Source organism: Prionailurus bengalensis, chromosome D1, assembly GCF_016509475.1.
Source record: "Prionailurus bengalensis isolate Pbe53 chromosome D1, Fcat_Pben_1.1_paternal_pri, whole genome shotgun sequence".
NCBI classification, from domain to species: Eukaryota; Metazoa; Chordata; class Mammalia; order Carnivora; family Felidae; genus Prionailurus; species Prionailurus bengalensis.
The window spans coordinates 49,096,157-49,110,990 of NC_057346.1; the positions used below are offsets into that span (position 1 = coordinate 49,096,157).

At 39.0% G+C, this 14,834-nt stretch overlaps 1 protein-coding gene across 24 annotated transcripts in view; it reads left to right on the forward strand.

The window, feature by feature from the left end:
* Positions 1 to 14,834, forward strand: part of DLG2 (discs large MAGUK scaffold protein 2) — a 2,073,554-nt gene that overhangs the window by 2,014,701 nt on the left and 44,019 nt on the right. For all 24 annotated transcript variants that reach the window (XM_043580064.1, XM_043580065.1, XM_043580066.1 and 21 more), the window contains one exon: positions 1,372 to 1,447. In XM_043580064.1, coding sequence (XP_043435999.1) covers positions 1,372 to 1,447 — 76 coding nt within the window. The remainder of the gene's footprint in view (positions 1 to 1,371; positions 1,448 to 14,834) is intronic.

Sequence of the window (14,834 nt, forward strand, 5' to 3'; positions counted from 1 at the left end):
TCCTCCACCACCTGGGTTATTTATTTAAAATGTTAATCTGTTCTATCACTTCTCCACATTATATCTTCTAATAACTCCTGAGGATTCCCCAAGGAAAAAGCCCAAGTCGGGTCTCCCGGGTGGCTCAGACAGTTAAGCTGCCAACTCCTGGTTTTGGCCCAGATCATGATCTCATGATTTGTGAGTTAGAGCCTCTCATCAGGCTCTGTGCTGACAGCTCAGAGACTGCTTGGGATTCTCTCTCTCCCCCTCTCTCTGTCCTTCACCCACTCATGCTTTCTCTCTCAAAATAAATAAGTAAACTTGAAAAAATGTTAAAGCCCCAGTCCTTAGTGTAGATGGTTATCTTGTATAAGGAGGCTTCACTATCTTACTGTCTCATATCCCATCCTGTATATAGCCTGTATCAGTACCTTCCCCAAAGTCTTTAGCTTTTTTTAGACCCTCAGGTCATGCTATGTGTTGTTCCTCCTGTCTGGGAAATTCTCCCCAAACTTTTCCTACTGACAAGCTCTTTCTCATCCTTCAAGTTTGACATCCTTCAAATTGACACCTCCTCCAAGAAGCCCACCTCAATTCTTTCTACCCCGCCTTCTCACCCTCCGATGAGATAGATGCTCCCCCAAGCCCCACTGCTGTCAACAGTCTTACAGTGCAGCATTATCAGTCTGTCTTTATGTCTCTGTGCCTACCAGAAGCACAGTCCTGTGTGTTTATTACAGCCATGCTTTTTGATGTTTTTTTTTCCTTTGTTCCCCGGCTCCTTGCTTGATGCATGGGTAGGCACTCAATGAGTATTTGATGAATGAATGAAGTGGCAGGTACAATGATGAAATGTGCAGAGATGACAGGAAAATGGCAGTGGGGAAAAGGAAAAATTCAAGATTATCTATAACATGTTTGGTTTTAAGGTGAAGGTAAATCCCCTAGTGTTCATTCCTAAAGGGAAGGGAAGAAAAAGGAAATGAGAAGAAAAGGGTAGGAGAGGCAAGGCCTGCAGAGGGGAACAGAGAAGAGAAAAGTTTATTTGGGCTCCACTTTACATGTCCATCTCTATGGATTGTGATTTATTATAATAGATATTTGGTTGATTTATTCAGCCATTTAAGTAACAAATATTAGTTTTTCTCCCTTTGTCCCCCCTCCCCAATCACTATGACTCTCAGTACATGTAACACAAAAGTTTCAAGGATGTGTTAGCTGCTTAGAGACATTATACCAAGACTTTTTATACCAAACAAAGGAACAGAAATATTTTAGAATACATTTTATTTGAGCTTTAGGATAAGAAGAGATATTCTTCATTTAATAAGGAACTTAATCATAAATGCCTTGTCATGTGATAGACTCTTTATTTTCAATTTTCTTTAGGGTGGAAAGAAAGGAGCGTGCCCGGTTGAAGACAGTGAAGTTTAATGCGAAACCCGGAGTGATTGATTCAAAAGGGGTAAGTACAAAATAATTGAAACATTAAGTTCTCTCCGTTGCCATGGGTTTAATTATAATTAATATTTAGACTTTCAGTAGCAAAGAAATTATGGAGCTACCAGAGTACTGTATAGTACTCTGTAGAGTACTGTTATAAATGTACTACTGAAAGCAATAGTGTATTCCCTCAGGAAGTAGATTTATGGTAAATATATTCAATACTAGGGATAAAGCTGCTAGTGGTCCACAGAAATGATGTGTTCATGAAGGTGATGTAATGATTACAATGAAGGAGAAAAAAGGTAGTTTAGTGTTATCATTTCTTTATTTTTTTTCATTTAAATTAAATGTTCTAAAAGGATGGGTTTCATAAAAAAAACCTACCTGCTCATCACCAGTATGTCTAGTCTGTTACATACAACAAAGCTAAGACAGTGGTCATGGAAATATGTGGATAGATCATCTAAGTGAATACGTGGATTGTTGTGACAGACATAGAAGAGAATTAACAGGGGAAATTTAATCTTCAAAATTAAAGTATTATACACACATGTATCTTTTTTAATAACATCTTTGATGATAAAATTCACCTACCATACAATTCACTAATTTAAGTTATACCATCCAAAGTTTTTTTTTTTTTTTCGTATATTTAGTTATGAAATCATCACTACAGTCACTTTGAGAACATTTGATCACCCCATCCAGGTATCCTGTAGCAGTCACTTCCCATTGCCCCCAGCCTCACCCCACCTCCACCCTACCCAGCCCAAGGCAACTACCAAACTATTTTGTCTATAGTTTGCCTATTCTGGATATTTTACATAAATGGAATTATACACCATGTGGTCTTTTGTGACTGCTTCTCTCACTTCACATTATGTTCTCATGCATCTATATTGTAGCATGTATAAGTACTTTATTTCTTTTCGTTGCCAAACAATATCCCATTGTAATGATATATCTCATTTAATTTATCCATTCATTAGTTGATGGACATCTGGGTTCTTTCCACTTTCCGCTATTATGGATAATGCTGCAATGAACATTTGTGTATAAATTTTTGTGTGGACATGTATTCTTATTTCCATTGTGTGTATACCTAAGAGGAGAATTTCTGGGTCATGTGATAACTCTATGTTTAACATTTTGAGGAACTTCCAGACTGTTTTCCAAGGTGGTTGTACCTGTTTGCATTCCCATCATCATTGTAAGAGGGTTCTAATGTCTCCACATTCTCACCAACACTTGTTATTATATGTCTTTCTGCTTATTCTGTCTGAAGTCATATCTCATTGTGGTTGCAATTTGCATTTCCCTAATTACTATTGGTGTTGAGCATCTTCTCATGAGCTGGTCGGCCATTTCTGTATCTTCTTTGTAGAAATGTCTTTTCAGATCCTTTCCCATTTTTAAATTGGATTTTGTTGTTGTTGAGTTGTACAGAAGTTTTTTATATATTCTGGATATCAATCTCTTATCAGCTGTATGCTTTCCACTTATTTTCTCCCAGTCTGTAGGTTGTCCTTTCATGCTCTTGCTAGTGTCCTTTGATGCACAAAACTTCTTAATTTTGATGAAGTCCAATTTATCGATGTTTCCTTTTGTTACTTGTGGGTTTTTTTAATGCTTTTATTTTTGAGAGATAGTGCACACATGAGCAGAGAAGGGTCAGAGAGAGAAGAGGAGAGAGGGTTCAAAGCAGGCTCTGCACTGACAGCACAGAGCCTGATTCAGGGGTCAAACCCAGACACTCAACTTACTAAGCCACCCAGGAGCCCCTGTTACTTATGTTTTTGATGTCATATTTAAGAAATCATTACTTAATCCAAGGTCATGAAGATTTACATCCATATATTCTTCTAAGAATTTCATAGTTTTAGCTCTTATATTTAGGTGTTTGATCCATTTTGAGTTAGCTTTTGTATATGATATGAGGTAGGGTTCCAATTTCTTTTTAACATGTGAATTATCTTCTCATTTTCATTGTTTGTTTTGTTCATTTCAAGTATATAGAAATATAATTATTTTATATATCAATGTTATATCCTCCTACCTTGCTGAACCCATTTATTAGTTCTAACAGTTTTTCTGGTGGGTTCCTTAGCATTTTCTATGTATAAGATCATATCATGTGTAAAAATAGAATTTTACTTCTTTCTTTTCACCCTGGATGACTTTTATTTCTTTGTCGGGCCTGATTGCCCTGGTAGAACCTCCAGATCAATGTTGGATAGAAGTGGCAAGGGCAGTCATCCTTGCCCTGTTCCTGACCTTAAGGGAAAGGCATTCAACCTTTCACCATTAAGTATGATGTCAGCTGTGGCTTGTACAGCTTTTAAAATCTATTTTTAAGTGCTAAAACCAGTATCACGTTGCTGTATGATAAAATACTGCCCCCTACCTGTCCTTTTTTTCTTCCTGTGCTCTTTTTCTTCATCTCCTTTCCTTTACCTTTCTGTCCTAATAATTCTGGCTTGTCAGCATCACACGGAACCACAAATTATGGCCAATAGATGTCACCATGAAAAACAAAAAGAAGAAAAGCTATCATTTCTTAGGGCTTTTGAGCACCAAACCACAACACTGTCCCTTGAATTTTTAAGTAGAAGATCACAGAGCAGCCTAGTTATTGACATAACAATTTACTTTCCCCTAAAACATTTGGGTGAAATGGGAATTTATTTAAACATAAGATGTACCTCTTTTTAAAAAGGTATGTGTCATCATACATGGAATCTTTTCAAATAACTACTGTTTATAAAGAAGGGAGCAGGATTTTTCATTGATTCTTAGGGAGAATTTAAGGATAGAGCTCCTGTTTGTTTCATTTATGTAGTTGAATGTGTGAAAGACACAAGCCTATCAAAGTTCCTTCTTCTCAAGAGTTTATAACATCTATGAGAGCCCAGCTGTCTTTTTGATAAGACATAGACATGAGTATTGAGCTTTTTAATCATACTGTTAAAATATTATTAGGTACGTGCCAAAAAATAGAAAACAAATTCTCAGACTTGAATGACTATTGAATGAGGACCAGTTATGTGGAAAGGGAAACCCTGGATGGGCAATCATGAGGGCCAGGTAACTTGGGTTCTGGTTTTAGTTCATGACTAAGTCACCACTGCTCTTTGGGCCTCACTAGCAAAATAACAGCTTTGAACAACATCAAGTATGTCAGGCAAGTTTTACTTCCAGTGGATGGATCATGATGATGGATTGATAGTTTCTGGTAAACTGATAGTCTTTACCGGGAATATTATTAAAAATGACTCTGAGACCATGTATGACCTCAGCAGAAAAAAAAGGGGGGGGGCATTAATTGACTTTGGATGCCTCACACAATGTTGAGAATTATTCTCTATTTGAGGTCCCTGGGTTCAATTATTTTTAAGGAGCTTTCCAGTAGTAATTCTCCATGAGCCTATGAAATAAGAAACAAAAAATCAAAGTTTTCCAAATCCCCATGAGAACAATACATCAATGAGAAGATTCTTGCTCACAAGTAGAAAGTAAAGGATGATTAAGAGAAAGTGTGCTTAAGAAAGGAAAGACCAACTGTGGGGAGAGCTGAGAAGCTAGGTCAGGAGAGGTCACGCACCTTGAGCCAAGGGCGCGGACTACAGAAAGTAGTTACTGTTACCAAGGCCCCAGTCTGGGATCTAGGGGTAAATTCAACACGAATTGAGGAAGAAAACTACTTGGAATGAGAAAGACAATGGGATATTTTAAATAATCTTTGCATTAGCTGGCATTTACACAGCATTGTGAAATAGGAGTTGAAAGTGAAAGCCATGCTTACTGCCCTGCGGTGGCTTAAAATCCATTAGTATGTATAAAGCAGGTTGTAACAAGAGCCGTATTTAGTAGTATGTTCAAGAGCTATGAGAATTCAAATTAATGAGTGTGGGAACGGCCAGAGAGCACTTCACAGAAGAACTTAGGCTTTAATTGACATATCAGCACTTGAGCTATTTTTTCCAGAACTATCCATTGATTAATAAATATTGAGTGCTGCAAAACACCAGGCATTGTGCTAGGTGCCTTATAGGAAAGCAAAGTAACATAAAAAGGCAAGGTCTCTCATCTCAAGGAGCTCTCAAAGAGAAATCTAAGCAGGTCTGCCAACACAGTATCACCGATGATACTCATAAATGTGGAGAAGTAAGTCATTTTTTAATGTTTTTATTTATTTTTGACAGAGAGAGAGAGAGCAAGTAGGGGAGGGGCAGAGAGAGAGGGAGACACAGAATCTGAAGCAAGCTCCAGGTTCTGAGCTGTCAGCACAGAGCCTGATGTGGGACTCGAACCCATGAGCTGTGAGACCACGACCTGAGCCGAAGTCGGATGCCCAACAGACTGAGTCACCCAGGCACCCCAAGAATTAACCGTCTTTATTTTAAATATCGGGAGACTGAGCTTCAAGAAGATTAACTGATTAAGCTATGATCACACAGCTAGTAGGTGCAAGTGTCGGATCATTTGGACAGAAGAATGCACATTTCTTCACACTATACTTTGTTCTGGTAGAAGTCAGAAGAAGGAAAGTTAGTAATCATGCCTTGGGTAAGAGAGAAGTCTTTCAAGAGAATGTGATACTCGAACAAGATCTTGAAGTTCAAATAAGAGTGTGCCACATATAGGATCCAGCATGAACTTAAAAGGGGAAACTGTAGGCATGCTGGAGTCAGGCCAATCAGATTGGGGACACCAGATGAATGGTGTGGATAGTGTAGTGGTAGTTGCAGCAAATGGGGCTGACAATGAGGATCTGGAAGGTCAAGCAGTGTATGTGGAAAGCCTGGTTTGAGCTTTGAAGCTCATTAAATTTTGAGAGTATCCATGAGGAAATCCAAGGCTCTCCATTTGAAAGTGCTCCATTTGAAAGTGCCCAGGCTTTCTGTATACTCCATGTGGCTCCACAAAGTCTGTGTCTACATATGCAAAGACAAGTGGACATCTGTGTCAGTAACCCACATAATTCCAGCCTACCCAGACCCCTAAGCTCACAGTGGCCATCTGTTAGGATGGGTCTTCCTGAGAACCACCTCAGTTTCTAAGATCTCATTGTAGGCAAGCTTCCCTGAGAAATCAGTTAAATTCCTAATGAGTCTCCACTCAAAGTAGCCTCTGGTGGAAACTTGATCACTCCTTTAATTTCTTTCATTGTTCTGTTAACTTTTTTCATCAATTTCATAATCAGCCACTCTGTTGCTTATTGAGACATTTAGGAAACTATAAAGTCTTCACAATCAAGCTGTTGTCCATTGAAAAATTAATGAGTATTTAGTGATTTATGCTGAATTTTTTTTATTTGTTTTATTTTTTAAATTACTTTTATTGAAAAAGTCCTATAATTTAAGAAACGAAAATATATGTCTGGAAGAGTATAAGAGTATCAGCAGCCTTACTAAATGCCAGCCACCTGCAACATGTAAGTGTCCCCTCTGCACTTTAAATCATTTTCTAAAGCAAGGGAGTTTGTTAAGTAAATAACTAGTCCTACAACCTGGTACAAAATAGAAATGATAGATATTATTCGAAGTAGTAGGAATTGTAGTAGTAGGAATTGTAAACAACTTACATACATCTCTTAATTGCCACAACAAAATGTGAAAGGAAATAATTTGTTCCCTCTTCACAGATTTAAGGAAACTAAAACCTAGGGAAGCAAAAAAAATCTGAACCCATGTCTGGCTATTCCAACACCCATAATCTCTTTACTATAGCATGCCCTCTTCCTATTAAAACCACATGACTCTGTACATCTTAAGAAAAATGAAGAAGTATATTCAAATGGATTTAGCCTTGTCAAAAATTAACTTGGGCTTAAGCTTGAAGCCTGAAAAGGGGAAGCTGGTTTCCTTGATGATGTACATCTTTCTGGATGAGAACTTCTCTGAGGTTCGCTTGGGACTGCACATTTCCTCCATGGTGGCCTGTCAAAAGGACACGTCTTGGCATAAAGACATGTAAAACCTTTATTAGATGCCAGTACAAGCAGCTTGCTAGGCATTGTGGACCTAGCCACATAAGACATAGTCACTGCCCTGAAGAAGCAGGGATACTGAGGGAGAGAATGAGTTCCCACAAGGAGGAAATGGTTAACATCAAAGAGGGACTGGAAGCATTCTCTGAAGTTCAGAGGAGATGGAGATTCTGATTTGGAGCTGAAAGAATTTGAATAGAGGCAGGGGATGAGGGGAAGGAGGGGAGGCTAGGAGACTTTCAAGGATTAGTAAAATTTGCAAGGGAGCAAACAGTGAGGTAGGAATAGGATACAGGATACATAGGAAGTAAAACATTATTTATCTTCATTGCAAGTAATAGTTTATGAAGGGGAATAAAAGGACTCAGAAGTGGAAAGCTAAACTCCCAACAGTTCTGGTGCCTTAAATTTTCCAGAAGGCTTGTACTTTATCCTATAGACAGAAGAATTTTAATGGTTGTAATCAAACCCAACCTAGTGATTCCCACTGGGCTTGCACCCTGAATGTACTTGTATTGTTGCCCAAATATCACTCACTCCCTGGCAAAGGTCCAAACTTACTCATCTTTGTGCCCCTAACACCTAGCAAGGTGTCTACCAGACACATTCTGACTGCTCAATTCTCTCTTCTTAGAGGAAAAGTAAGTGAATGATCTCAAGCAGTTTTCCAGGAGACCAATCTGGTAACCGTGAGAAAGACAGATTGGAGGGGAGAAAGACCTACAGGAGGAGATGTCTGAGAAAGCTACTCCAGTATCCTGGGTGTGAGATTCTGAAAATCTGAACTTAATGGCAAAAGAAAAGAAAAATAGGCAACTATTGCTAAAGAGATCAGAGAGAACTGTTGTCCTTGGACATCTGACCTAATGGTTCCTAATATTATTCTGTTTCCTTTTCCAAACCCTCAAGCTCCCTTTAGGAGGGGATGTTAACTGTGAGAGAGAGAATGGGGCAGAGATACAACTATGATGATAGGATCTTGGCAGTCTCTCTGAGTCTAACTGGAGCTGACATTGAGAAATCTCAGTTCTACTTCATACATTCTTGGAAGTTTCCGTATGGCCATTGATTCCTACTATGTCATTTACAGATGAAGACACTGAGAATCATTTCTCTAGGACACACAGAGAGTTAGTAGCAGAGCCTGCCATTGTATCATTTGTCAAAAAAGTGACTTGACAGTCAGTGTTTTGTCAGTAAATAGGAATTGTGTTTGCTTCACCAGGATAAGTTATAAAGATTGCTTTTGTAACAGCTTCAAAGTGACTTCTGAGTTTTAAGGGAAAAAATCATTACTGCCTTCAAAAGAAAGCTCCTTAATATTAAGAGCTAGTCCCTGGATGGCCAGAGCCCCATGAAGAGCTTGAATGTCCAAGAGTAACCTGAAGATTAAGGTAGGGTGAAAGGGGCACCATACTGTCCCACTCCATGGGGCATCAGGAAAGCAACATTCTCCTCAAAGTTCATCCACCCAGAAAAGGTTCCTCCTCGGGTTTTTTATTTTCATTTCCATACTCGAGAACATCTAACAGGTTCTTTATTGGTCTTCTGGCTCGAATCTTTCTCCCCTGATTCTTTCCCCTTACTGTAGGCAATATGGTTTTAAAGACTAGCATTTTTACATAAAGAACAAAGACACGGCTACGTCCAGAGAATTCTTAAGTGTCATCAGCCCATCCTGGGGAGAGCTGCTAACTCTTTTTTTTCCAGTTTTTTTAATGTTTATTCATTTTTGAGAGACAGAGAGAGCACAAGCAGGGGAGGGACAGAGGATCTGAAGCAGACTGTGTGCTGACAGCAGAGAGACTGATGTGGGGCTCAAACTCACCAACCGTGAGACCATGACCTGAGCTGAAGTCAGACACTCAACTGACTGAGCCACTCAGGCACCCCCATTTTTTTATGTGATTATCACATTTGTCCAAACTTTGAGCTCCCATATCCACTGAGAACCATATGAGCAACACACAGATCAGTCTCTGATAAAGAAATGCTTGTGGCTTCTCTGAAGGTGGTTTGCAGGGGGGCCTACAATTGAGTTCCCTTCTTTAATACACGTTAGGAGGGTCCCTATCTGAACCTGGAAAGCCAGTTGAATTCAATTAACATCATGAATAAATATACCCTATTTCACTTATTCCGCATACGGTATTTATTAGTCAAGTTACTGATAAGGAAATTGCTCATCTGTGGAATGAAATGGAGAATAAATTATGTTCTTTATGTATTTCTATGTGTACTTACTCTTGTTAGACATCTCTCTCCTAGGTCTAAAAAGTACTGCTGTTGAAACAATCGAGTTAATCTGCAAGCTTATATACTAAATTTAGTATAATTTATAACTGACAAAATCTGCTCACTACACAGATACACATATTTACTTTTACGATATGTTTTAGTTTGTGCATTCTTCTCTAGTTTAATTGTTTTTAAGATACTTTTATTATTTTGTATATGTTGACACTTGAACGTGTGTGGTCAACCTCAAATCCAGGAGAAAAATAATACAAAAGTAAAATCTTTAAAATACCTTTGAAATCCAATATTATTTTCATTGCCTAATTAAGCTAAAGTTTTCATTGTATTAATCTTAGGAATGGTAAAAAAAAAAATCTTAGGAATGGTAAAGTGAAACATAATAAATTCACTTGCTCATCCTGCTCCCCTCCTGTCTAATATCTTCAGTTTTCAGTTTTTTTGCAGACATTTTTTTAAATGTTTACTTATTTTTAAGAGAGAGACAGATACAGAGTGTGAGCAGGGAAAGGTCAGAGAGAAGGAAACAGAACCTGAAGCAGGCTCCAGGCTCTGAGCTGTCAGCACAGAGCCTGACAGGGCTTGAACTCACAAACTGTGAGATTATGACTTGAGCCAAAGTCAAAACCTTAACTGACTGAGCCACCCAGGCTCCCCCAGACATTTGTTGAGGCCATACTATGTCCCAGGTAGTGATTAGGCAGTGGAAGTATACCATAAGTAACACATGGTTCCAGCCTTTAGGAATCATAAAATATTTCCCAGAGATAAACATGTTAGCCAATAATGAATAGAATATGGTATAAGTGCTAAGTGAGAAGTGAGGCCAAGATACTATTTGAACTCAGACCTGGAATACTTAAACGTCTCTTAGAGTTCATAGGAAAATTCCTAGGAGAGATAATGTCCAAAAAGAGCCTTGAAGGATCAACCAAATATTTTTTTTTTTATTTTTTTAACATTTACTCATTTTGAGGAGAGAGACAGAGCACGAGTTGGGGAGGGGCAGAGAGAGAAGGAGACACAGAATTGGAAGCAGGCCCCAGGCTCTGAGCTGTCAGCACAGAGCCTGATGCAGGGCTCAAACTCATGAACTGTGAGATCATGCCCTGAGCCAAAGTCGGATGCTAAACCAACTGAGCCACCCAGGCGCCCCTCAACAAAATCTTGACCAAGTGTAAAAGCTTCCATGCAAAGCTGCCAAGTGTCTACCAAGAAGGCAGAGGGAAAGCTGAGAACCAGATCATGAGGGCAGTGGAGAGTCTTTGGAAGATTTTACCAGAAGTTAGATTAGAGTTTTCAAAGATCACCCCACTGCTATGTGGAATGAATTTCCAAAAGAAGGCACCCCTATAGAGCAGGAGTCCATTTCAATAATGTAAGTGAGACATGGATAAGGCTGTCCTAGGACCATAGAGTAGCTATAGAGAAGAAAGAAGAGACCAGAAAATACTTAGCAGGAAAAAAAAATGTGTAGCCTGGACCCCCCACATAGCATCAGCTGGGTCTCTTATTGAACATGAACATGCACAGGCTCAACCCCAGTCCTTTGGAATCAGAATCTCTGGGGATGTGGATAGGAAAGCTGCATTTTAACAAGCTCCCCAAGGGTTTCTTGAGGCTTGCTTAGATTTGAGGTACACAAACATAGTGGAAAGGTTTGATATCAGATAGACTGACCAACTTCTACCAGAGTTATCGTAACTTGTCTGAGCTTCAGTTATCTCCTCTGTAAAACTGGAGATTATGTTAAAAGAGATAATGTATATAAAGTACCTAGAAATATTAGCCCATCTCTTCCCCTCCCACCTCCTGCCTCTACCTACATGCACACACATCTCAAAATCACCCCTTTTACAAGACTAGAATGAGCAACTTCCTAAAAGTAGTCATTTCCTTAAGTTCTAAATCCCCTTTTGCACAGACTTAGAGGAAGGGTGAGTTGCTGCAAATTTTGTCATACACACATCTGCTCAATGGGCGTCTTTGACTCTGTGCTTGCTGAGTCTGTGATTGAGCAGGAAGGTCTGGAGGCCACAGTAGGACTGATCTCACTCGGTCCCCCACTCCTGCCTCTGCCATTGGCTGCAAGTCAGGATTGTTTCAGACTCTTCTGCTATAGTGTGTAGCTACTGGGAAATTCTAAAACAGACCCGATCAGTGCTTACTGCACTTGAGAACCATTGCATTTCATTCAGTATACCAGTTACTCTGGCCATCTGTAGATTGTGTTTATTTTCTACAAGTTTTTTTTTTTTTAATAGGCATTGCTCATTTGCTGTTTACAAAAATCCTGTGAGGTATATATTCTTCATACACTCATTTTACCATGAGAAAACTGAAGCTTAGAAAGGATAAATAACTTACTCAAGCTCATAGGGCCAGTAGGTGGTAGAGCTGGGACCTGCATAATGACATATTTTGTAAGCAAAACAGTATAATTGATTCTTTAAGGAATTTTTATGTATGAACTCATTCTAGACATTATTAGCATAGCTAATTCTTTGTATTCAATTCGTGATGCTAGGAGGACTAAAGTAATATAAATAGGAAATGTATAATTTGTGGTTGTATAAATGACAAGTAAAGTTTCATCAGATGGGAACACTAAGCTTTTGTTAAATTGTCTCCCCACTATTAATTCAGAATGTGAAGTATTATTCAGAAAATTTAACTCAAACCCATTTCCGCTTTGGAAGGTAATCATGAATCAATTCTGATTCACTACAGAGCTTCCTTTAACCTGACTCTTTAAGGCAAAAGGCCCAGAGTCGCACCTTCGAGCTTGCATGTTTCATTTTGAAGAAGATTCTAACTCACTAAAAGCTAAAACATCAAAACTGCGAGATAAAGATGTAGGAGTGACTATCCAGTCATCTGACTTCCTGACTACAGTAATCATAACCAGACTCCTAGCAAGCAAAAATAGTATATCTTGCCCCTTTTCAATTATGTGCTGTTTACACATGGGTAAAAAGTCTCTTTTTTCAATGACAGGCCATGTACTGTCTGAAACATTTCAACAACAGCTTCTAGTATGTTCCTAATATTCATTAAAAATACCTAATTACTTTACCCTTTCATTAAAAAAGGGGGGGTCTAAAATTTTACTGTTCTCGATCCTATATTTGGCTTTTCTAACTATGTGATCTGGAACTAGTAGCTTCTCTGAAACTCTGATTTGTCAGCTGTAATAACAAAAACTGGAGAGTAGGTTGCAAGTTCCTTAAAGGCAGGGAATAGGATTTATTTAGGGCCTGAAATAGTTCCTGGCATTCAGTCAATAATTATTTAATTAAATAATGTGAGAATAAAGAAGGTGATGTATTTAGAGAAAAGTTACATAAATTAGAAGGTATAGCCCACACAGTTTTTGCTGGGGCTTATAAATAGAGAACTGAATGATGGATTATTGCCTTGAAAGGAAGGTTCTCTATATCTGAGTGTTATTTCCCTCTCACTTCAATAAAAAGATTTTGCATTTCCCCTACGTACCAGATACTGCTCTGGCCACTGAGTGGGGACATGAATGAATAAGGCCCTACCTTAGTCATCCCAGAGCTTACCTTCCAGTGTACACACACATGTACATGCTGTTAGAAACCAATGCCAATTTATGCATTATACTCAAATAACCACTTAATGGAACTGAAAACCAACCCAGGGTGGAATCAATAAAACTGTTGTTAAAATAAACTTTTTTAAAAACTGAAACCAATTTTTTTTAATGTTTACTTATTTTGGAGATAGAGAGAAAGCATGTGCAATGGGGGAGGGGCAAAGAGAGAGGGGGACAGAGGATCCAAAATAGGCTCTGCGCTGGCAGCAGAGAGCCCAACGTGAGGCTTGAACTCACAAACTGCAAGATTATGACCAAGTTAGACGCTTAACTGACTGAGCCACACAGGTGCCCCAAAATGAAACCAATTTTAGACTGATTTCCAGGTTAAAGTCAGAAAGGTGGTTGTGACAGATCCACTCCTCTGGGATTAAGAAATTCTTCATGAATATTAGTAATAACTCCTTACATTTGTAGCACACTTTGGTGCGTTATCCATTTCATTGATGAGGAGGCAGGGGCAGGGGAAATGAGTGACCTGTCCACAGTTACATAGCCAAGTGTTGTCCTTTAGAGGTACATAAATACCATTTCATTTTTTCAGCGAAGGTTTACAAGGTGTCTTTCACGTCCAGCATTGTGCTAGGGCTAGGGAGAAACAAATATGCATGAGGCTTTGCCCTTGCCCTTGGCAAACATTGAATGGTCTGGGAAAGATTTGGATTTCCTAGGTAGATGGCACTCGTGATATGTAATCTGTTCCTCTCAAGCAGTCAAGAGACCTAATACTGCACCCGAAGCTATGCAAGTAGCCGAGTCATCTCAGGCAGGCCAACTACTCCTCTGTAAAATGGGGTGGGTAAGAGGTGCATTGAACTTACTTAAGATGTAAGATAAACTAACCTAAAGAGACATGGTATAGAGGATATTAAGTCAAATCAAAATTATACGCCTCAAGAAAAAAATCCTTATCTCTCTATCAATCATCTATCATAATGTAATAGGCACCAGGAATCTACCAGCTCACATGAAGACATGAGACAATGAAAAGCATATGATGACTAAGGATTAAGATGTATGACATTCTGTGCACTTGAGGTCCATTGAGGGGGAAAAGGGAGAAATAAGTCTTTCCATGTAGCAAAGGCAATTTGTATCCATAGATGACAATGGACAAGCTATGGGAAACATCTTTTGTTAGTGGTGATAACACAGAATGCAGTTTCCAGAGTTCTGTGACATGTGGGTGAAGCGAGAGCTCTCCCAGCTGCTGCCTCAAATGTATTATAGGTATGAGTCAGCGTACCTTTGAGCCTACCTTCCTTGACAAGAAGCAAAAAACTTGAAGATATGCTATTTGCCTTTCATGTTTTAACAGCATTATGAATATTTGTTACCACTTGTTGAAACTGATATTTGGGCATTCTTGCTGTGAATGGTGGTTTTTCCTGAAAGGCCTCAAGAAGCCACTGTTTCTCCCCATAATTGGCTTGTACTCACCTGACATGAAGAATTAACACCTTATCGAATTTGGGGCAAGTGTTCTGTGAGAATGATCCAGCTGTCACTTATCATTCTTGGAGAAAGTGTTCTGGGAGCACC